Source organism: Hemibagrus wyckioides, linkage group LG23, assembly GCF_019097595.1.
Source record: "Hemibagrus wyckioides isolate EC202008001 linkage group LG23, SWU_Hwy_1.0, whole genome shotgun sequence".
Lineage (NCBI taxonomy): Eukaryota > Metazoa > Chordata > Actinopteri > Siluriformes > Bagridae > Hemibagrus > Hemibagrus wyckioides.
In genome coordinates, this window is record NC_080732.1 from 16452859 (window position 1) to 16475966 (window position 23108).

Consider the following 23108-nt stretch of genomic DNA (forward strand, 5'->3'; position numbering starts at 1 on the left):
ACCTTTGGTCCCTTAGTTCCTTTCCCTGGAACTAAGGGGCCACACCCAAATCCCTGAAAAACAACACCTGAATTCGATGATTTGGAGGGGTGTCCCAAATCTTTTGGCAATATAGTGTATGGTTCTTCCCCAGACTGTTGTCACAAAGAAGCACACAATTGTATATAATGTCTTTGTGCTTGTGTGCACAAAGCCCAGAGTTCCATGAAGACATGGTGTGTTAAAGTTGCAGTGGAAGAACTCCTGAACAGGACACTGACCTCAACTCTTTTGAACATGTTGACTGTAAGAAAGGACATTGTTCACAATCACATTCCCTGCCGTTTAGAATAATTTTATAATCACACACTCCGGCGTCACCCAAATGAGGATGAGGTTCTTTTTGAGTCTGGTTCCTCTCAAGATTTCTTCCTCATACCATCTACCAGAGTTTTTCCACGCCACAGTCGCCTCAGGCTTGCTCACTAGGGATGATTTTGTCTAACATTAATCTTGGACTTTTGTACTATGTTTCTTATGATCTGTAAAGCTTCTTTGAGTCAATCTCCATCGTTGAAAGCGCTAAACAAATAAAATTGAATTGAATGTTTGGGATGAACTGAAACCAGACTGCACCCCAGACTTCCTCACCCAACATCAGTGTCTGATATTCTATAAACATACCTGTATGGTTTTGTTATAAGATTGTAATTACACTTGTGTCTAACGAAACAGGAAGAAATCGGATAAGAAAATATTGCGGGAACATTACTGGAGCCTTAGATTGTAGTTTCAAAACAAGCTTTGTTAACCAAAACAGAACGTTATGGAATGATTCCCAAAAAAATAACCTAAGGGGAACCAAATACTAACATTAGGGAAATGTTGTGTGTTTGAAAAAAAAAAAAAGTGTGTGTTCATTGCTCATTGCCTGTTCCATTTTTTTGTTCGTCTTTATGTATTTTGTGAACAATTTATTCATCCAAATTATACAATTAGCATTAATTAAAACAATGCAAAGAAATGCAGCCAGTCACCTTTAACCTAGATAGCAGACACGGAACTTGAATCAGATGTTGTTTCTGTTAGAACGAAGTGGTTTGCAACACGCACCAGTCGTTGTTATGTCGACACATTTGATTGGCTCTCTTCGTGCGTTTTGCAAATTTCATTGGCTAAGCAAGTAGGCGTCTGTTTTTATGGTCCCGCCCCTTATGGCGTCTCACCGATATTCGTCCGCCCGGGTTGAGGTTTTCTTCAGCTAACCGAGGGCTGCCACCATGACTGCCCGGGTTCTAGTCGGTGTAAAGCGGGTTATTGACTACGCCGTAAAGGTACGCGTCTTCTCCCTCTTTTTTTTTTAAAAAAAACCTTGTTTTCTAATTCTTTAGAAGATGCATCCATTTAAAATATTTATTTTTCAGACCATGAACTTTAGCCCAGATGTTTAGCAGGACACCCGGGGGCGAATTCCAAAAAGTAACTTAGTGCACTAGAAAGGGTGCCTACGCCGCTTATGTTCTCTCGTGCGTAGTGCACTCTTTTTAGCGTATAGCGAGTTATTTGGGGTTGGACCTTAGCCTAGTTACGCTAACAGGCAAGAGCAAGATAAACTTCAAATCAAGGTCAGCGCGGACAGGAACGTTTTTCGGGGGCGGAGAGGTTACTAAACAATCTTCATGTTTATTGTTGTTAATCTAAATGCTTTAATACGGAATGTTTCTATTTTTATTACTGTCATTCAGCTTCTGACATTCGGCTAGCAAGTGTTGCTACTTGATGGGGGTCTTCGCTAGGGTTGCCAGATTGGGATTAATAATTCCAACCAAATGGAGTTTTGAAATTTTTCGTAATTTAATAAAACTGAATATAAGGAAATAGTCGTTTTAAAAATATACTGTGTACTATTATACTGGTATTTTTGCTTAGACAGTCGATAGCTGCATATCTGTTCTTTGTTTATCTAGTGGGCTAATGTTAACAACGGATCAGTTAGACGGGGGTTACTATCAACCTGGCAACCACTTCAACGACAGCGAAATTATTATTATTATTATTATTATTATTATTATTGAGCAAGAAGTCTTCTACCACAACTTTTGTCAAAAATTGCAAAGTTTTACTTGCTCAATATAATCCCTGTGTAAGTTGTTACTCTAGATATAGTGACATTTGGACTTTTGTGTTAATATAAACTTGCAGTCCTCTTAGAAAATGAATTAACACCTTCTGACCAATCAGAACAGAGAATTTAGCACTACTGTAGAATAAGAAATTATCAGTCAGTATTGTGTGAATGGTTAGAAATTGTGACTTCTCACCACAACCTACATTAAAGCTGTAATATTGATCCTGTGCTGTTTACGTGACTCCTCTACTGGCCCTAGGTTTTTGTCGACACGGCTGGTAGGTGATTATTTTTGTCTGTGAAAGGATTTTTATTTATTTTTTCAATCCACTGCTGTCTTGAGTCAACACTGTCCTGCTTCATGCCGAGATAAGGACACGATCGAAGTCAGACTGGTTTGTAGAAATATGACGATCAGTTTATCAATATATTGCAATATACAGCAGAAAGAATTCTCATTAAAATATTTCTTTCTTTATTTTTAAAAATGTTCATGCACAACATTTGGTTCATTCAGAAGTTATATTTAATAAGCCAGTGGTGGGCCGTGCATTTCACACCAAGGACTTCTGGTGTCCTTCCTGAATTAATCCACCTCTATACCATCATTATGACGCCACGGCAATAGATACTAATCAAGCATTAAACAGCAAAGTAAAAAAGAAATTAGGCTACAGTATTTCACACCTCACAAGGAATAGTCCGTTTTATTATGGTTATTTTTTTATGGTTAAGACATTCTTGATGACGTATGCAGCAAACTGCAATCTCCGAAGGACGCAGCATCCAAAATGAGACGCATCGAATATAGAAACACTGTATATGTGCCGTTCGCTGCCTCTGACTACTCCAATTATCCAATCAAAGGACGGGAAATTGCTGACTTAATCATATGCCTGCTAGATGGCCCCAGTGACGCAAACTCGAAATCTGATTGGTTAAGGTAACAATTTCATTGCCACTTATTTTAAGCTACGGGTGCCTGCACTATTGATTCTGAAGGCCTTAAGGCAGATTTCTTTCACCCTGGCAACACATGATGTCATCCACTGGCTGAAATATGATTGGATAAATAAAAACGCTATGAAATGTAGAGAATAGACTATTGGGAATAATTTAATACACATTAATACAAAATATATTAAATATATTAAAATGCAAGTCAGTGATTCAGATCACTGCTGTTTAGGCCAGCAGAGAAGGCCTTGACGGTCCGCCACTGTAATAACCTCATGCTGTAATGTTTATCCCTTTATAGTTGCATATAATGTAACAGTCGTTCCTGTTACAAGTCCTTGTGAACGAGTTGTTACTATAGCAATGCAAGCGTATCATTTGTTATAGAAAATGAACATTACTTGAGCCATATGGTTTAAGATTTTTTTTTTTTTTTTTTTTTTTTAATTAGGAATCCTTTAAAGAAGGTTCTCCAAAAATCCACAAGCAATGGACGGCGATCAAAATGGCAGCATGTGAGAACTATGTGATTTATTGTTGATCCAGACCCTCTCTCTCTTTCATTTTTTTTTCTCTCTCTCTCTCTCTCTCTCAGATACGAGTGAAGCCTGACAACACCGGCGTGGTGACGGATGGCGTGAAGCACTCGATGAACCCTTTCTGCGAGATCGCAGTGGAGGAGGCTGTCAAGCTGAAGGAGAAAAAGCTGGTCAGTGAGGTTGTAGCTGTCAGCTGTGGACCTCAGCAAGTGCAGGTAACACGCGTTCGGCATTTCTAACAAACGTTCCGTTAGGGCTGCACAATTTATCGATTTTCTAATCGCGATTACGATTACAGATGCCACGATTACATAATGGTTCAAAGCTGCGATTACAAAAAAAAAATCTACTTACATTATTCTGCGTGTTTATTGCATGTTACGTTGTGAGGGACGAATAAAGACTTTTAATTGGCCTAATAGTCTGTAGGCGTGTCCTTATCAATGCCCCGATTATCCACTTATCCACATGACTAAAACACCCTACAGCCCTTGAGCGGGACAGCAATAAATAAACCTGTCAGAAAACACAAAAATCTTATTATTCAGATAAAAGTCTAACTTTTAATTTTTAATGTTAACACAGTTAATAAAAGTCAGCTAACAAATGTATGTTGTGTCAAAAAGGAGGCCCACTGTCTCTGATTCTGAAAACCCCTGATATATAGGACCCTTTTGAATATTATTCCACACCCAATATGTACAAAAGCCTTGAATGAAATAAGCCTAAAGATAGATCTAAATAAAATATAAACTGTTAAAGCACTTAGACATTACAGTCTTGACTTTCTATTATTCAACTAATGCAGTATTTAAGTTAAAATAGAGACATGACTTAGGGGAACAGTGGACCAGAACAGACTCCATCATTCGGCTGTTCTGTCTATCGATAAAGGAATTCTCAGCACTATAAATACTAACATGGTAACTGACCATCAAGTCTCTGAGATACTCTTTGATGATTCCACCCTCAAAGAAATAGGATAGAAAAGTCACCAAGATAAAAAAATATTTATATGTTATAAAATATGGCATGCAGTTGCTTCAAACTATGATATAAAGCTGTTCAAAACACCATTTAATGTAAATTGTGATAATCATAATTAATAATCGCAATTACAATTTCAAGGGTATAATCAACAATTATGGCTTTTGTCATAATCGTGCAGCCCTACGTTCCGTCAAATCCCTGAACCTTTCTGTTTACAGACGTGGTATTTTGTCCATGCGGTTATATTCTGTGTTCTTGCACAAATTTCATAATCTTAACTTGCAGTGCTTCTGTCGGGGTATTTCGGTCATGTGTGCAATCCTAACTGAGAACTCAGATTATAACACTTGGAGGAAGATAATACCGAAAACATCTCGCCTCCACCTGGTTATCTCCTGGACGAGCCCTCAGAAAGCTGTTGGAGTTTTCAGGTTCTTTCAGAGAAGAAGTCTGAGTCACTGCTGCCTTAGAACTGAATTCATGGAAGAGATTGCCAAAGAACCGTGCCGAGACGATGATCGAATAGCAAACCTCTTTACTGAGATTAACAGGGAGTATTCATACAGAAGAAAGGTGTAATATTCAGCGTTATCTAAAGGTAAACAAAAGATGTTAACAGAAACGGATGTGGTGGTTGTTCACTGGCGAGCTTATTATGAAAAGGATGATCTAAATTACAGAAGAAGAAACTGTCATAGTGTCGGTGTTCGGCCCGTCAAAACAGGCCAGGAAGAATTTCTAGGATAGAACAAAGGTCATAAAACGAGGTCATAAACAAACGGTAGCACACCATCAGCCCAGGGTAGAGCATGCCAAGATATATTCAAAATATATAAATATTGAATGAGGGCTTTTTTAAAGGAGTGTGTGTGTGTTTGGTGATGCTGTTACACTGCGTGGCTTTTGGCAGGCTTTCTTTCTCCTCCTTGGCAGACTTTATACCTGTAATTTTCTATATAGATTCGACTTGGAGCCAATATTAGACCATGTAGTAAAAACTGTCACCCAAAATATATGTTTTGCTAAATATATTTGTGTGATCCAGATTGGCCTATTCCTTTTGCAGTCTGTTTTTCCTCTCATCACTTTTTCGTTCACTTGTATCGATTTCTTGCAGAATTTCTGGCGGATTGGATTTGAAACCCATTTTGTGAATCACTCCATCACTCCACCACAGCGTTGATAGTTTTCCTTGTACAGAAAGGGTTATACATACAGTATACACCGATCAGGCAGAACATTATGAGCACTGAGAGGTGAAGTGAATAACTCTGATGATCTCCTCATCATGGCACCTGTTAGTGGGTGGGATTTATTAGGCAGCAAGTCAACATTTTGTCCTCAAAGTTGATGTGTTAGAAGCAGGAAAAATGGACAAGCGTAAGGATTTGGGCGAGTTTGATGAAGGGCCAAATTGTGATGGCTAGACGACTGGATCAGAGCATCTCCAAAACCACAGCTGTTGTGGGGTGAACCGGCGACAGGGTCATGGGTGGACAAGGCTCATTGATGCACATGTGATCCGATCCAACAGACGAGCTACTGTTGCTCAAATTGCTGAAGAAGTTAATGCTGGTTCTCATAGTAAGGTGTCAGAATACACAGTGCATGGCAGTTTGTTGTGTATGGGGCTGCATAATCACAGATCAGTCAGGGTGCCCACGTTCACCCCAGTGGACTGCCGAAAACACCAACAATGGGCACGTGAGCATCAGAACTGGACCACGGAGCAATGGAAGAATGTGTCCTGGTCTGATGAATCACGTTTTCTTTTAAATCACGTGGACGGCCGGGTGTGTGAGAGTCATGGCTGGCACCTGGACACACTATGGGAAGAAGGTGAGCCGGTAGAGGCAGTGTCATGCTTTGGACAATGTTCTGCTGGGAAACCATGAGTCCTGCCATCCATGTGGATGTTACTTTGACACGTACCACCAGCATTGTTGCAGACCTCGTACACCCTTTCATGGAAACTGTATTCCCTGATGGCTGTGGTCTCTTTCAGCAGGATAATCCGCCGTGCCACAAAGCAAAAATGGTTCAGGAATGGATTGATGAGCACAACAACCAGTTTGAGGTGTTGACTTGGCCTCCAAATTCCTCAGATCTCAGTCAATCGAGCATCTATGGAATGTGCTGGACAAACAAGTCCGATCCATGAAGGCCCCACCTCGCAACTTACTTAAAAGTTGCTTAAAGGATCTGCTGCTGACATCTTGGTGCCTGATTCCACAGCACACCTTCAGGGATCTAGTGGAGTCCATCCCTCGAAGAGTCAGGGCTGTTTTGGCAGCAAAGGGGCACCAGCACAATATTAAGCAGGTGGTCATAATGTTATGGCTGATCGGTGTACATTGACTAACACATCCCAGTCCCTATTTGTCGTCTTTAGTATGATTGCTGCTCCAGGATCAGCATTTTTATACTCCAACAAGCAGCACCCTTGCATGCTGCGTTAGTTTTTATTAGAAACTAACTAACCCAATGCCGAACTGTGTTTGTGTGTTCAGGAGACCATCCGCACAGCGCTGGCTATGGGGGCGGACCGCGGCATTCACGTGGAGGTCTCCGGAAAGGACTACGAGTCTCTCGGGCCTCTGCAGGTGTCCAAGGTCCTCGCCGCTTTGGCCAAGAAGGAAGACGCTTCACTCATCATCCTCGGGAAACAGGTAGCTGTTTAAAAGGAGTGTAGAGTGCAGCTTTCTAGTTTTCTTATGGTACAGATATACTTCCTCACCACACCACTAGATGGCGCATCAGAGCCGACCATCTGGTTTCCAAGTGGAACTGTGATGTTTAAGGATTTCCCACACAGTGACGGTAAACATACAGATGATCTCTAGGATACGACATAGTATTAAGAAAAACTCGATCGCCTTTCACACCCATAATTATATACAAGGTTTAGAGTAAAGCAGGTGAAAGGCTTCAGGTGTGATGCTCTGAATGGCTGTAATATGTATACTATATTATATAAAGTTATTGCATTTTGGGCAGTTACATAGAGATGAAGCAAATAAAAAGCTTCCTGGAATTGCTGGCATTTTGTATATTGCCTGGTATACGAGTTTACATAGGGTTTCATAGAGGCTTTATCTTTACAGTGTGTGCAGCTTAAATGAATTCTTCCATGAGATAATGGATAATATTTATTTGCAGTTCGACATAGGTTACTATGAACCCTGTGAAGGTTAAACGTTCATCATCGTGTGTGTGTTGTATAACAGGCCATCGACGATGACTGTAATCAGACGGGTCAGATGACAGCCGCTCTGTTGGACTGGCCCCAGGTGTGTAGGTGCTTTTTGTTTGCTCACACACACACACACACACAGTGTAGTATCTTAATTTCTCTGTTTACAACATTCCATGCGGGTTGCGATTTTGTGTTTCTAGTGTATCGGTCATTTACGTTTAGATAAAACCTACATTAAAGACACTCATGTAAATATAGCAGTTGTATGGTAGTTATTAGCCTTTATAAGCTGTATGTGTATACAAGACTTTCACATATAGGGTGTATGTAATATAAATATGTTTGAGGAAAAGAAATTTTTTATATGATTACTGACACTAATAAATACTAATAAATATAAATATATATATATATATATATATATATATATAATGTAATATATATTGGCTCAGTCTTTATTATGATTTATTTATATAATATGTATATAATATGAATATCAAATCGATAAATTTAAACTAAACTACAATATAATTAAACATACTGATCAGGCATAAATTTATGAACACCTGCCTATTATTGTGTTGGCCCTGATGCGTCAAGGCCTGGACTCCACTAGATCCCTGAAGGTGTGTATCTGGCACCAAGAAGTTAGCAGCAGATCCTTTAAGTCCTGAAAGTTGCTTACAGGACTTAAATGATACTTTTGATAGATACTGACCACTGCAGACCGGGAACACCCCACAAGAGCTGCAGTTTTGGAGATGCTCTAATCCAGTGGTCTAGCCATCACAATTCGTCAAACTCGCTCAAATCCTTACGCTTGTCCATTTTTCCTGCTTCTAACATCAACTTTGAGGACAAAATGTTGACTTGCTGCCTAATATATCCCACCCACTAACAGGTGCCATGATGAGGAGACCATCAGTGGTATTCATGTCACCTCTCACTGGTCATAATGTTCTGCCTGATCAAGTTTTACAGTATAATTTTCAAAGAGTACATCAAGGTTTTTTTTTTTTTTTTATTACAGAAATAAAGACCATTAATAGATTGTAGAGATCTACTCTCTGGCATGTGTGTGCTTAATTTTCAAAAGTTATAGCACAATAAAATGATATTCCTTCAGTATTCATAGAGAAATCCCTGCCATTTATGTAGCTCATCCAGCAGAGGTCAGATCAGAGTATTTCATCTACAAGCCCAAGCATCAGACCAGCTTCTGTTTGTGTCAAAGATGATGATGTTTTTAGATGTAATAATGTGTGAAAGAAATAAGGAAAAATAGGGTTCGTTATCAGGATCGCAGAAATGTCTACAGGCAGTAAGTGTGGATCTGTTTTCTTTAACACAGGGGACCTTCGCCTCCGAGGTGGCGTTCGAGGGAGATAAGCTGAAAGTGGTGCGCGAGATCGACGGAGGACTGGAGACGATTAAAATTAACATGCCTGCTGTGGTCACTGCTGACCTGCGGCTCAACACTCCCCGATACGCCACGCTGCCTAACATCATGGTACAGGAGATTTGGTAACCATACTACAGGGAATAACACTGTCCAGCTTGACTGGAGATCATGAGATCAAGTGATACGAGAATAACATCTTAATACACTTTTCAGACATGAATGCTTTCATTAACCTCCTTGTTAATGAAAGCATTCATCAAAGCAAATCTCCTTGTCCTGGGAGATTTTTTTTTCACCTCTCTCTGCTAGGTGCTCACACGTTTGCACAGAAAAAAGTACAGATGGATGGAATAGCAGCTGGTGGTTAAGCAAACAGGAAATGCCTGTTTGTGTGGCTGTGCATGTTTATTATTAGACATAAATTGTTCAGAATTGTTTAGTTTTTCATTTAGATTAACTTTGGTCTAGAAAGTACTATAGAAGTTGTTGTAGTATTAATAATAATAATAATAATAATAATAATAATAATAATAATAATAATAGGCTTATAATGGAATGCAGCATAGTGTCTTTAAAGCAGTTTTCATGCCCTGTATAGAAAGCTAAGAAAAAGAAGATCGCCAACATGAAGCCGGGAGACCTGGGAGTGGACGTGAGCTCTCGGTTGGAGGTGCTGCGGGTGGACGAGCCTCCACAGAGGCAGGCTGGAGTGAAGGTGGAGTCGGTGGAGGAGCTGGTGAGCAAACTGAAGGAGGCAGGAAGGATATAAAGGCCAAGGGAGCAGATGGAGCAGTGCTCATAGTCACCGAGGTATGAGCCGGTGTTGGAGACGGATTGTATCTGGCTTTGAAAATATAACTCATTTCAGTCATATGGAACTGATGTAGACATTTCAATAATGTTAAATGTCCTGATCATGTGACTGTCTGTCTTTTCCAGCTTTTCTTCTCACCACAAATACTGACTCGTCTCATCCCTCTCGCCGATCCTCTGACCAGCCGGCTGTCGCAGTGTCTGCTCCCTTCTGTATCCCGACACCATCATTATTTCTAGTCCTGGCCCTTACAACCCTCACGCCGGTCTTTGTAGCAATTTGTCTGCTGTGTTCCACCCGGACTGAGAGACACTTTCTCACATAAGGATACTGATCTCGGATCAGATTTTGCTTCCTGTTTGATATTGTATTAAATGTTCAGAATTCAGACTGCTGATCTAGGAACAGTTTTTGCTTTGTAAGCTGTGTTCATTTTGGAAACCGTACTAGATCCAGCATGAAGATTTAATCATACTCGTATCATATTAACTCGTCCATTTTGCGTCAGAATATACTGAATGACTCCTTTGTCTTTATGATGCGTCTCTGGTCCTGCACTCTTTATAAATAAAGGGCATTTCTACGAAACACCACATAAAATCTCTTCTGAACTGTAGATAAATCACACAAGTACATTTTCAGCTTGTATAGTTGGTACTCTGTATAGAGTGTCTCTCAGCTTGGACCAGAACTGAAGAAATGAGCTGTTTTTTTAATCACATGCGATTTCACTATTGAGTTTTGATTGTACAGTATCTAACTGTGGGAAATAAAATCTCTGTCCTTTTGATGCGTGTGTGTCACAGCTCAGACTGTAGAAGCTCGCTGTAGTGGCTGCTGTGTTGATGTGTAAACCAGACACCAAGGGGCTGTTTAGTTTGTGTGCGATACGTTCAGCTGACATGTGAAACCAAAGGTGTGAGAAAGTGTTATAAGCTTGTGGGTGAATTTTATATAGGGCAGAGATTGTGATGCATTTAAAATGTCACACTGGTAAACAAATAATGCATGGCAAGATGAGAGCTAATTAAATGTTTAGCTCTATGTATACACTCACTGACCACTTTAACAGGAACACTCTGCAATTATTCAATCAGCCAACCATGTCGCAGGACTCCTGCAAACACGGGGCAAGAGCTTAAAACAAACGTCCGTGATGGACAGGATGGTTCGAGTAGTTCCGAAACAGTTGATCTCGTCACATCTTTGCACACAACAGTCTCTAGAGTTTACACAGAATGACGCCAAAATTAATGAGGTGAGAGGAAGGCTCCTATATTATAAATAATCTTTAAAGCTGTGGCGACGTGAGTTAAACGTTAAGAGGGACGAGTTAAAACAGCAGAAATCCTTAACATTGTAAACTCCTGTCTACTAAGGACAGGAATCTGGCTACACAAATACACCTATTAACAATAAATGTATTACTTTTAATTACTGTGCTTCTATTAAAATGATTACATCTTATGGTAATGATAAATGTTTTTTGTAGATTTTGGTTTTGTATATGTCTAATACATTTTATAAACGATGTATTATTATTATTATTATTAATAATAATAATAATAATAATAATAATAATATAAATGAGCTCTGAAAGGGGCGGGACTTGCAACACCTTTCTCCACACAGTGTTCATTGCGATTCATTTTGCGGTTCTTTCTTATTCTTTGTCATGTACGCACTCAAGTGAATCGATTCGTTTGAATCACCTTCTCCAGAATATTCCATCCACGATTTCATCCTCTATAATTATCTGCACTCGTTTTAAGGATAAGAAGAATCCGCGTGCGTCAAATAATACTATACTGATATGACGGGAAAGATCCGATTATTCCTGCTTGCGAATCGACTCGCTCATCCGACTCACTCTCAAAGAGTCGTCTAAAGTGATCCGATACAGTCAAGAAGAAGCCCTTATCAGATTCACTCTTCTGTCCTTGCCTGGCTGGAAAATGTGAGTATTTTGACCTGGCGGTTTTTTGTTGTTTTTTGGGTTAGACGTCTTTTCTTGTGCAGTTTTACCGTCATAAATTTAGACTGAAATCATTACTTTGGTGTAATTATAACCTGAGTCTTTTCTTTAGTCTATATAAACATTTCGACATCAATGTCTCATTGTCCAGTGGCCAGACTAACCCTTCTGATCGTGTGCAGCTTTACAGGTGAGTTACTTCATCATCTGCATTTACACACATTTTTATTAAAATGGATTTTTATTGTGATTAATTAAATTTAATTATAGTATAAAAGATTATTATTATTATTATTATTATTATTATTATTATTATTAATAGTAGTAGTTTTATTATTATTAATAATAATAATATAAATTAATAATAATAATAATAATAATAATAATAATAATAATATGTGGTTATTAACAGACCAGCTTGAGTTATTTAAACGCATGCAATTCAAGGGACCAGCTAATAAATAAATAACCAGCTTGACTAATAAATATAATAATGTTTACATTGCTGTAACGATAAATTAATTAATTCATTTATTTCATTTTTTTAAAATCCCCACTTTGAAAACTTGATAGTACTGTAAATGATGGGACTTCAGGAGGTTGGTGTTTTTTATGGAGATGTGGTCCATATACCAACGAAAGAAATTTTACTGGTGATCTTAACTTTTGTTACGGTTAGATTTTGTTATGTTAATAATGTGCTGTCTGCATTAGAACGAAAGATAAGATCTGATAAAGATCACACACTCAGATTTGTAAATAGAACTAAGAGCATTGTCTCATTAACTACAGAATGAATTTAGTCTGTAACAGTATTTGAGGAGAAATGGTGCTACAGTACATTTAAGTGCAGACGTTTGCAGAAGCACAGGATAAAAACAAGACGTGATGTTCTGTCGTGGGTTGGGTTTCAAAGATATCTCGTTTAGTAGCAAAAAAACGATCAGTCAGTATTTACTGTCCTCGTCGCTGGGGTGGTGCCTTCAAGAGCTCAGATGTCCAGACTTACTCTTTTTCTTGATTGGAATGAAAACTTGCACCCACACAGGCCCTTTGTGAATAAGATTGGACAGCTTGGCTCAAGAGTACCAGCCTTTGTACCTTAATATGTAATATGCATTTCAACTAAGAAAAAGGGTATAATGATTCCTTTAAAATGATTTAAGGTACATAGTGGACTTTTTTAAGGTACAGTTTTTAAAGCTTTAAAAAAGGTATACTAGATGCATCTTTCTAGGTACATACTAAAGGTACAAAAGTTCCCAGTATCACTATTAAAATCACTATTATGTTCATGATTACAAATGCATTCAGAATTTTTCTTTTTTATTATTTGAACAATTTAACACGTTAATAAACATTATAGTTTGGGTATTAGGATTATAAAATAATGTCTTGGATTATTTTTAGGGGAATATTTTTTTCCATTTTACTTCTATACAACATTTCCACTAAGCCTTAGTTATACATATACATTCAAGTACACATCTATGTGGCAGAAGATTATCCTGAAGCGAGGCGAAGGAGGGGAAAAAAAGCTAATTTGCTCACTTCGGTTGCAGGGGTTTGGTGTGTTTTTTTCCTTCTTTGGGCATGAATAGCTTTTGTGTTCTTAAAGTAGGTCTGGCTTTCACCTGATCTGGGAAACGCACACCTGTTAAGAAACGACTTAACTTGTGTGTGTCTGAATGATTTCATCCGAAACTGAATGATAAAATAATAACGACAATATCAGTGTTACCTAACTCATTTCGAATTTATTTTAATCCTAAGAAAGGAAGTGTGGAGTGTGTTAGGAGAAATAAGTTAGAATTCAATAATCCTTTATTAATAAAACAATTAAATTATTTTTGTATTTCCATAGAAAACTGATGTGTTCTTTTGCAATCGCAGGCACAGATTGTTTTCTATCCATGTGGGCCAATGGACCTACGATGGTCACGGCTTTTGTGGGCACCAACTTGACACTTGGCATTTCGTACAGCGGAGTCACCAACCCTCTAGTGACGTGGCAGAACGGGACGCTTGTTCTGGCCATATGGACCGTAGGCCAAACCACTTCTCCTCCTGGCATCAACCCAACATATAGCAGCGTCTTATCCTTGGATCAGAACGGATCTCTGGTCTTCCAGAACGTTTCAGCCAGCTACAGCGGGACATATGTAGCGAAAATGGCAAAACCCGGGGATCATGAGGCCTCGGTCAACTTTACACTGTTGGTGTACAGTAAGTAGAAATCTCCAAGTGATTTTTTTGCTGCGTGTTTTCCTTTATGTTCTGTAATTTAGTAAATATCCACAGTCAATTTGACTGTAATGCATTTACATTCCTGGCATTGGCAGACGCCCTTATCCACAATTTATCTTATTTTGTACAGCTCAACAATTGAGGTTTAAGGGCCTTGATCAAGGGCCCAGAATTCAACACTTGGGATTCAAACTCACAACCTTCGAACAGTAGCCGAGCAGCTTCACCACTAAGCTACCACATCTCCATTTATTCATCAGAGTGGGTTCATGCTGGACATCATAGCTGGACAAATCACTAGCTTGAGCACCATTAACAATCAGATTATATCCAAGCTAGCAGTTTTTTCATTAACAGTTCCTCAGAGGACCAGTAGGCAGTGTAGCTCAATGATTAATGTTGATTCAATCCCCAGCACCGCCAAGCTGCCACTGTTGGGCCCTTGAATAAGGCCCTTAAACCTCTCTACTCCGAGGTAGCGCTATCATCACTGATGCTGTGCTCTCTTCTGAGCTATGCGAAGAAAAGACTTTCACTATGGTGTATGACAAATAAAGCCTTCTGCATTAGGTTTAACAGGCCACATTTTGTTTACACGGCCAAGATAAAAAATATTCCTTACAGAAAACTTTCATTTGAAAATGTTGCTGTATGTGATATATTTATATAAGCACTTGATTCAGGTATTTCTTAGAGGTCCAAAGCACTATGATGCAGAGTGAGAAGAATTTGGGCCATGAGGACAACACTCCACACTGAAAAGCAAAACATTCGCTTTGTCACTCTGATGTTGCTGAATGATGTCTTCAGTGAAAAAACGATCAGCAGAGATGGTAGTAGTAGTACAGTAGTCCCCGTCTATCGCGGGGGTTACGTTCCAAAACCACCCACGATAAACGAAAATCCACGATACACAGACGCCACACCATATGTAGAAAACACGTAGAAACTCTTTTTCATTTTGTCCGTCACACCCGGCTTTTAAATGTTGATAGGAACCATTTTTACCAGCCATATTAATTACCTTAAATTGATGCTAGGCAATCTTTCCATAATCATTTTAAGTAGTACAAAAAAAAAAAAAAGACTTAAACAACGTTAGACATTCAGCATTTACACTGAAGACGTTGATGTTTTCAGTTTCAGGACATGGCTCCACCCACAGAAATGACCATTTACTTTTTTCCATAGTCTGTCTTAATGCGTAAGTATCTTTTGCTTAGCTGAGAATAACAAGGGACTCAGCAGCACATTGGAGACTTGACTCATGCTGTAGACTAGCTGACGTCAAACTGGTGATTTGTCCAGCTCTGTGTATACTCATATTCCTCCCAAGATTCAAGATTTAAGATATTTATCTGTCACAGTTATATACAGTATGCAGCTTGTGAAATGAAAACCCGCTCCACATTAGACCACCACATTTAAGAAACTAAGCTAGAAATAGAATTAATAGTAATAAGATGTCACACAATATTATGTGCACTTATGTTACTTTGACTACTAGTAAAAGTGCATCATGTAGAATGACAACAGAGTGAACAAGCCTTAAAGAGTCTGTAAAATGGACATATCCGTATTGAGGAGTCTGATGGCCTCCTCCTGAGCCTCTCTGTTTTTATCCATCAGACTAATACAGAAATATCCACAAACATCTCTCTCTTTACAGACGTCATCACGGACGCTTCTGTGGTCACAGCCTCACAGGATGTGGTAGAGGGAGGAACGCCATTTACTCTGTCCTACAGCTCCATGCAAGGACCTGTCATGTCTTCAACATGGTACTTTAAAGGTGCGGAGGTGGTGAACGGCTCTCGGTACCTGATAACTAGCAAGAGTCTGATCATAAATCAGCCGAACCGTAACGACACAGGGCTCTACAGCGTGGCGCTGACTAATCCATTCAGTAACGTGACACAGAGCAAGAACATCACAGTGCTGTGTAAGTGGGTTTTTACTTTGGTAATACACACTGCTAGAATGATTCTTTCTAGACATAGAAAGAGTGAGGATCAAGTAGTTTGTTGTAATAATGCAAATACTGTATATTTTCTTCCATTAGCTAGCCATTTTATCGCATTTCTCCTTTAAATGGACCAAACCCAGATTAAAAATTTTAACATGCAGTTAAAAACTTTTTTGCTCCCACACACTAGCATTTAGCTAGCAAGCTAGTAGACTGTTAGCTTGCTTCATATTCACGGAAAATAACAACATTATTGTTTTCCTAGCGTTTGTAACAAACTCTTCTGGGGATCTTATAAAAGAAGTACACGGCAATGTGTAGCTAAAATATCTGAGGACAAGTTAGCATGATAGTATTTGCTTTGTTACAACAAACCCTAGCTTCCTTCTCTTATTAACTAGCCAGCTTAACATTTTTCCCCCAAAACAGCTATTTCTTTCAACACTTATCCATTTTGTTTTCTTCCTCTTTCAGATGGACCAGATCAGCCGGTTTTGGAGGTCAGTCCTACAAAAGCGACCTTTGTTCCCGGAGAGACCTTGTCTCTGTCGTGCCGAGCTGAAGGTGAACCGACTCCCTCGGCGTCGTGGCTGTTTAACGGACAGGAGCTGCCCAGCTCCAACGGCACACTGCGACTCGGCCATGTTCAGACGAGTCAGAGCGGCGTTTATAAGTGTGTCCTGATTAACAGCAGGACCAACACCCGTCTCAGCAGGAACGTCACCGTAACCATCCAGGGTAGGAACTTTCTAAATAGTTATCGATCAGTGTAAAGGAACTATCATCTATTAAATTCACTCTTGTATGCAAAATCACTATACACTTACTGGCCACTTTAATAGGAAGACCTCTCACATGCTGCTGCAGACAGTAATTTTTGCATGTTACCTCTTACATTACAGTTTTTGCACACCAAACAGATGATATACTGGTCAGTGCTATCTTCATGTATCTGTCTTATTATCTGTATGTAGTATACAGTATTGTCTCTTGTCCTACACCTCTTTTTTTTGTCTTGCATTGTTTGCACAAAAAACATCTGACAGGGAGGTCAAAAGGTCAGAGGAGAATGGCAAAACTGATATGGTGACTTAAATCAGCACTCTTTACAGCTATGCTGAGCACAAAAGCATCTCCAGGCAAGCCACAGAACATTGGCACAGGTTCATCAAAACTGGACGGTTGGACATGGGGAAAAAAGACAATGTTTTTTTCCGATCTTCTGCTGTCCCACCCTGTTTTTTTTTTTTTTTTCAGTGATCGTGGTAATGATAAAGACAAGTGTTGTCAATGTAAACACTTGGAGCTGGTTGGACTGGGTTTGTTGATGATTCAGCAAGTAATTTGAGAAAGTCTTGCTGCAGTGCTGCTGCCTTAGAAAATCCCCTCTAAGGTATAATATATATGTATTTTAAGACGAACTAAAGAGACGCAACAAAGTGTAGCTTGGTGTCGAGTCTCATACACATTTGTGTAGTATATATTTATACCAGTTGAATTCTTGATTCTGATTGGTCAGCAGCAGCTCTGGCAATAGTTCTGGCTATATGTCATATCACAGGATTATATCAATGCGCTTGTTCTAATACTATATACGACCTTTTTTTTATGGATATATTGCAAATTCTTAAATCTTTGAGTGTTTACTTTCATATGAACATCATAGTAAACACCACTGTGGAGTGTGACATGACATAGACAGTCAATGATCAACATGGACAAAAATGAAATTTTTTGGCCTCTGAGAAAAATATTTAGAGAAGGAGTCTCCAGTTTCAGTGCTGTGTAACAGTAAGTTTTCCATCAGAAGAAAATCTTCAGGATTTATGTTACTTTCTCTGTATTTTTAGTGTCTTATTAAAAAGAGAGAGAGAGAGGTTGGTAATGATGCTACTATATATAGCTGCTGTAGTGTAAGCGATAACTCCTTATGTAGATGTTCCACAACATTAAATGTAACACTAAATGGATAAAATTCAGACTTGAGGTAAGTATTTTAGGTAAAAATAAAATACATGTCTTCGCTGCAGGTCTTAGCGGGTCAGCCATTGCCGGTATAGCTGCCGGAGTCCCGTGTGTCATCCTCCTGCTGCTCCTCCTCGCAGGCCTCATCCTCCTCTGTTACTACTGCTATAAAAAGAAAAGTAAAGTTCATCACCTCTCATCCATTCATCTTTCCATTTTATCTACAAATTCTTTCTTTCTGCTAATCAATTCTTTAATTACTATGTGTAGCAGCAAATCGGAATCCCAGATATCCTGTCGCAAGAGCCGTGAAGAAGGTAAGTTCGTTGAGTTCTTCCTTCAAGGATCCTGATGAAAATATCTTAAGAACTGGAGACTGTTACAGATCGATAGTTAGGAAGGCAGGTGGATAGGTGGATGGATAGATCGATGGATGTATAGATGGATGGATGGATGGATGGATGGATGGATGGATGGATGGATAGATAGATAGATAGATAGATAGATAGATAGATAGATAGATAGATAGATAGATAGATAGATAGATAGATAGATAGATAGATAGACACAACTATTCTGTGGCAAATGAAAACCTTAAACGTTGCTGCTTGTATAATCAGGTCAAAATAAAGAAAAATACCCAATAACACAATAAAGGCAATTAAATTATTTGCACCGAATCAGGCGACCCTGCGAGCGCAAAAACGATTAGCCAGTAACAAGAATTCTAAAGATCCACTGAGTGTAAGAAACAGAGGTGTGAAATCTTTGTGTGCGCTTTTCTCTAGGCTGTAATCATTCAGCCGAATCTGACCAAACCTCACCATCTGCTGACCAGCAGCATTAAACCACCTCCAGCCTACAACCACCATCGTAACCAGGTGCTGAATTTCACCTCGACATGTCAATCATTCTTTTCTTTTTATAGGTTGCTGATGTTTAAGCTTTTAAATTGCTAAAAACAAATTAAAATATTTCACTAACTGTAAAATTATGACAAATGGAAATCTGATTGTGTATTTATTTATTTATTTGGATTTCCAGGCACCTAGCGAACGTTCAGGCACGCTGCCATTAGGCATTCCCCCGGTCCGAATGGCCACTATGGTGTAACACACACTCTGACTTGATGACCAGTAACCAGGAAGATTTTTCCCTGTCCTAAGGACATTTGCTAAGAGGCCTGGCATTGTTCAGATCTACCTCCCACACACTCGGTCATCAGCCAAAGCATTATCAATGACTGTTCAACATTTCAACAAGCTGACCAAAAACACTGAATTTTTTTTTCCTAGCTCTGCAACTTCCTTCTTTTTGAGCCACAGAGTAAATTACTCAATAAACACTGCAGGAAATTCTTAATATGCACTTTCTGTGCATATTTTTGTGTATTGATATTGGTATTTTTGTTAAGTTCATTTTTATTTGTACATATTCTAAATAAAATCTCTATTTAAATGAAGTCTGTACTTGTGTGTGTATACATGTGTGCTCTTTTTGCTGGAAATTTCTAGAGCTGTTCTAATGGTAAGTAGGTTTATGAGCTTCTGATTCAATTCATAATTTGATAGATTCTAAGAAAAATGTTTTTTTTTTTGTTTTGTTTTTTAATAAATAACCAATGAGAGATATCTGAAGGACTTAAGATTTTTTTCGCTAACATTTTTTGGCATTATTTTCTAAACTACAAACAAACTATTAGCCAAATTAAAGCTACATTTCAGCCTCAGGTGCTTAGCAGTTGTCTTCTCACATCTTTATCAGGATGTATTGTGTGTTTTCTTTCTTATTCAGACAACTAATTGAAATGTTTAGCTACACCAGGACGGTGGAGATGGTAAATAACAGTACTGGGGATTTACTGTATAAGTTTTTAAATAAATTTTTGAAGTATCTGAATGGAAACATTAGATATTCTGCTCCCTTCTGGTTATACCGCTGTAGTTTACTGGATATTTACTTACTATTATAACTCAGTTTCATTATTAATTAGTAATGAATTAACACCAAATACTTTTCCAGTATATTCAGCAGAACAAGAAGATCGTGTGATTTTCTTTTCCTTCAGCTGAACTAAACAGATAGGCGACGGAAACTGATGACACATCAAGGTTCATGGCTCAGCAAAACTGCTTTCTTTCTTTTAGATAGAGAGAGAGAGAGAGAGAGAGAGAGAGAGAGAGAGAAAGAGAGAGATACGTTATTGATCTCACAGGGGAAATTGCTAAATTTGTGTGTGTTTATGGATGGATGGATGGATGGATGGATGGATGGATGGATGGATGGATAGATAGATAGATAGATAGATAGATAGATAGATAGATAGATAGATAGATAGATAGATAGATAACCAATGATATGATACAGATAACCGTGATATTTTATTGATCTGACAGGGGAAATTGTTTGTGTGTGTTGATGGATAGATGGATGGATGGATAGATGGATAGATAGATAGATAGATAGATAGATAGATAGATAGATAGATAGATAGATAGATAGATAGATAGATAGATAGATAGATAGATAGATAGATAACCAATGATATGATACAGATAACCATGATATTTTATTGATCTGACAGGGGAAATTGCTAAATTTGTGTGTGTGTTTATGGATGGATGGATGGATGGATGGATGGATGGATGGATGGATGGATAGATAGATAGATAGATAGATAGATAGATAGATAGATAGATAGATAGATAGATAGATAGATAGATAGATAGATAGATAGATAACCAATGATATGATACAGATAACCGTGATATTTTATTGATCTGACAGGGGAAATTGTTTGTGTGTGTTGATGGATAGATGGATGGATGGATGGATGGATGGATAGATGGATGGACAGAGATATTTGATTCAACAGGGGAAATTGTGTGTGTGTATAGATAGATAGATAGATAGATAGATAGATAGATAGATAGATAGATAGATAGATAGATAGATAGATAGATAGATAGATAGATAGATAGATAGATAGATAGATACTTTATTGATCCCACAGGGAAATTGTTCAATTATGTGTGTTGATGGATAGATAGATAGATAGATAGATAGATAGATAGATAGATAGATAGATAGATAGATAGATAGATAGATAGATCGAGATATTTTATTGATCCCACAGGGGAAATTGTTCAATTGTTTGTGTGTGTGTGTGTTTGTGTGTGTGTGTGTGTTTGTGTTTGTGTGTGTGTGTGTGTGTGTGTGTATAAATGGTCATGTGTCTGTTATAAATGCGGCCTCTCATGTTCAAACAGCGCATCCAGTCACAGCCTGAAAGAAAGTGTGAGCTTCAGCATGTTGCATTGACAGTAGAGCAGCGTTACTGCAAGCCTCTGCACATCCACCGTTCTAGAAAAACCCATACAGGAACAAAAAAAGGGGCCCACACACACATACACACATCCCCTCCTACTACCATGACCCCAGTCCAAACACTGACCAAGGGTCACGTGGCCCTGGCCCGGTCCCCGGCCGGCTCCGGTGTATTTGTTCGCTGTGAGCAATCGTGTGTTTTTAAAGGATTTTGCCACCATCGACAGAAAAGCCAGGATAACTTTTTGGAATTCAGCCTAGGAGGTTCTCTTCGGTGTTACGCTCACTGCGAGCTTCTCATCTCCTCTTTCTTCTTCTCTCTTCCCCTGTGAAAAAAAAAAATCAGAGTTTTCCTTTTAAGAACTCAGGTAAGGAATCATTACATTTTTTTTTTTTTTAGAGGAAAAACAAATTTTCAGAATCTTGGTTTTATTCTTAAGTGATCCTGCAGTGAAATGAACATCATCTTACATTGCGATCATCTTCAGCGATGAAGAACAACATTTCTCCTTGGATAGTCATTTATAATAGTAATAACATTTAACTCTTTATTATTATCCTGTAAGAGCCATTGTTTATTCCTGTGTCCTTGCAAATAGTATTACTGCACCGGGTATTGACGCCAGCCAGGATCATTTTCACATAATTAGTATCATTTGGTGGTGCAAATGGAGGACATTTTGTACTTTGCAGAAGATCAGAATGGCTGAGACACAAAACAAGGCTTTAGTTCGATTAGACGGTGTAATCGACTACATGCTTGTGGTGGACGGATCTTTTAAAATCAAGATTCTGTGCTACAGTCATGAAGCTCTGGGTTTAAATTGAGCTCATAAGCTGAACTGGACAAACCTAGAGTTTGTTTCTAAAGATTAAGTAAGCTTGTTGGAATTATTCACTGAAGTATCCTTTGCTGTTTGTGATGCTTTAAAAAAGAGAAGTCAAATGCTGTGAATATAAAAATGAACAAATTACTCCTGCAGAGAAGTTGAATGTAGGTGTGTTTTAGAGGTAGAGATGAAAGTATAGTAGGTGTGACTTCCTGGGGAATTTTAATGATTTTTTTAGACTTTTGATTAGATGGTGCAAAGATGACATTTACTATTTGATTAGTAAAGGTTTCCTACAGGTAAAAATTTTAGGTCAAAGTATCTTTGACGTCACAGTGACAGAAGGCTGAGCACTTGTATCATGCAAAAAAAAAAAAACAACAAAAAACGTTAATGTCATAAAAAGAAAGTTCTTCTCTTTTCATCAGCCTGCTTTTGAACTCAGATTGCTAACAAGAAAGCTGACACCAAAATACAGAGCGAAATCCAGAATTTTTTGGAAATCCAAATCTCTGGAATTTTCTCCATGAAAGCTTCAGCCATACTGAGACACTAAAAAAAAAAAAAACACCACAAAAACAAACAAACAAACAAACAAACAAAAAAAAAACAACACTGTTTTTTTTTTGTTTTTTTGTTTTTTACATTTTTATATATTTACATTTAATATTAAATTATTTTTTATATATTTTACAACTCTTTTGAAAATAATTTTAATATTAAATTATTATTATTTTTAAAACTCTTAAATATATCATTATCATATTAGAATATCTAGTGATTTTCACGTTGT

The 23108-nt window shown here is 38.3% G+C and overlaps 2 protein-coding genes across 2 annotated transcripts; both read left to right on the plus strand.

Annotated features, from left to right (window-relative positions):
• The first annotated feature begins 1168 nt into the window (after window positions 1–1168).
• etfb (electron transfer flavoprotein subunit beta) lies at window positions 1169–10795 on the plus strand. The gene is made up of 7 exons (XM_058376812.1): window positions 1169–1313; window positions 3660–3818; window positions 7104–7262; window positions 7821–7883; window positions 9141–9299; window positions 9790–10001; window positions 10131–10795. The coding sequence occupies exons 1-6, from the start codon at window positions 1260–1262 to the stop codon at window positions 9958–9960; spliced, it is 765 nt and encodes a 254-aa protein (XP_058232795.1). The 5' UTR covers window positions 1169–1259; the 3' UTR covers window positions 9961–10001; window positions 10131–10795.
• Window positions 10796–11635: 840 nt separating this feature from the next.
• Window positions 11636–19608, plus strand: vsig10l (V-set and immunoglobulin domain containing 10 like). The gene is made up of 9 exons (XM_058376811.1): window positions 11636–11962; window positions 12093–12170; window positions 13874–14206; window positions 15897–16169; window positions 16668–16931; window positions 18224–18337; window positions 18429–18475; window positions 18947–19039; window positions 19203–19608. The coding sequence occupies exons 2-9, from the start codon at window positions 12116–12118 to the stop codon at window positions 19269–19271; spliced, it is 1248 nt and encodes a 415-aa protein (XP_058232794.1). The 5' UTR covers window positions 11636–11962; window positions 12093–12115; the 3' UTR covers window positions 19272–19608.
• The last annotated feature ends 3500 nt before the right edge of the window (window positions 19609–23108 follow it).

What these genes read in the sequence shown, in the direction of transcription:
- vsig10l (XM_058376811.1), top strand. Translation starts at nt 12,116, where the DNA reads ATGTCTCATTGTCCAGTGGCCAGACTAACCCTTCTGATCGTGTGCAGC. An exon ending in CGTCACCGTAACCATCCAGG is followed by an intron (nt 16,932 to 18,223) that starts GTAGGAACTTTC and finishes TCTTCGCTGCAG; the next exon opens with GTCTTAGCGGGTCAGCCATT. An exon ending in CTACTGCTATAAAAAGAAAA is followed by an intron (nt 18,338 to 18,428) that starts GTAAAGTTCATC and finishes TACTATGTGTAG; the next exon opens with CAGCAAATCGGAATCCCAGA.
- etfb (XM_058376812.1), top strand. Translation starts at nt 1,260, where the DNA reads ATGACTGCCCGGGTTCTAGTCGGTGTAAAGCGGGTTATTGACTACGCC. An exon ending in TTATTGACTACGCCGTAAAG is followed by an intron (nt 1,314 to 3,659) that starts GTACGCGTCTTC and finishes TCTCTCTCTCAG; the next exon opens with ATACGAGTGAAGCCTGACAA. An exon ending in CTCTGTTGGACTGGCCCCAG is followed by an intron (nt 7,884 to 9,140) that starts GTGTGTAGGTGC and finishes TCTTTAACACAG; the next exon opens with GGGACCTTCGCCTCCGAGGT.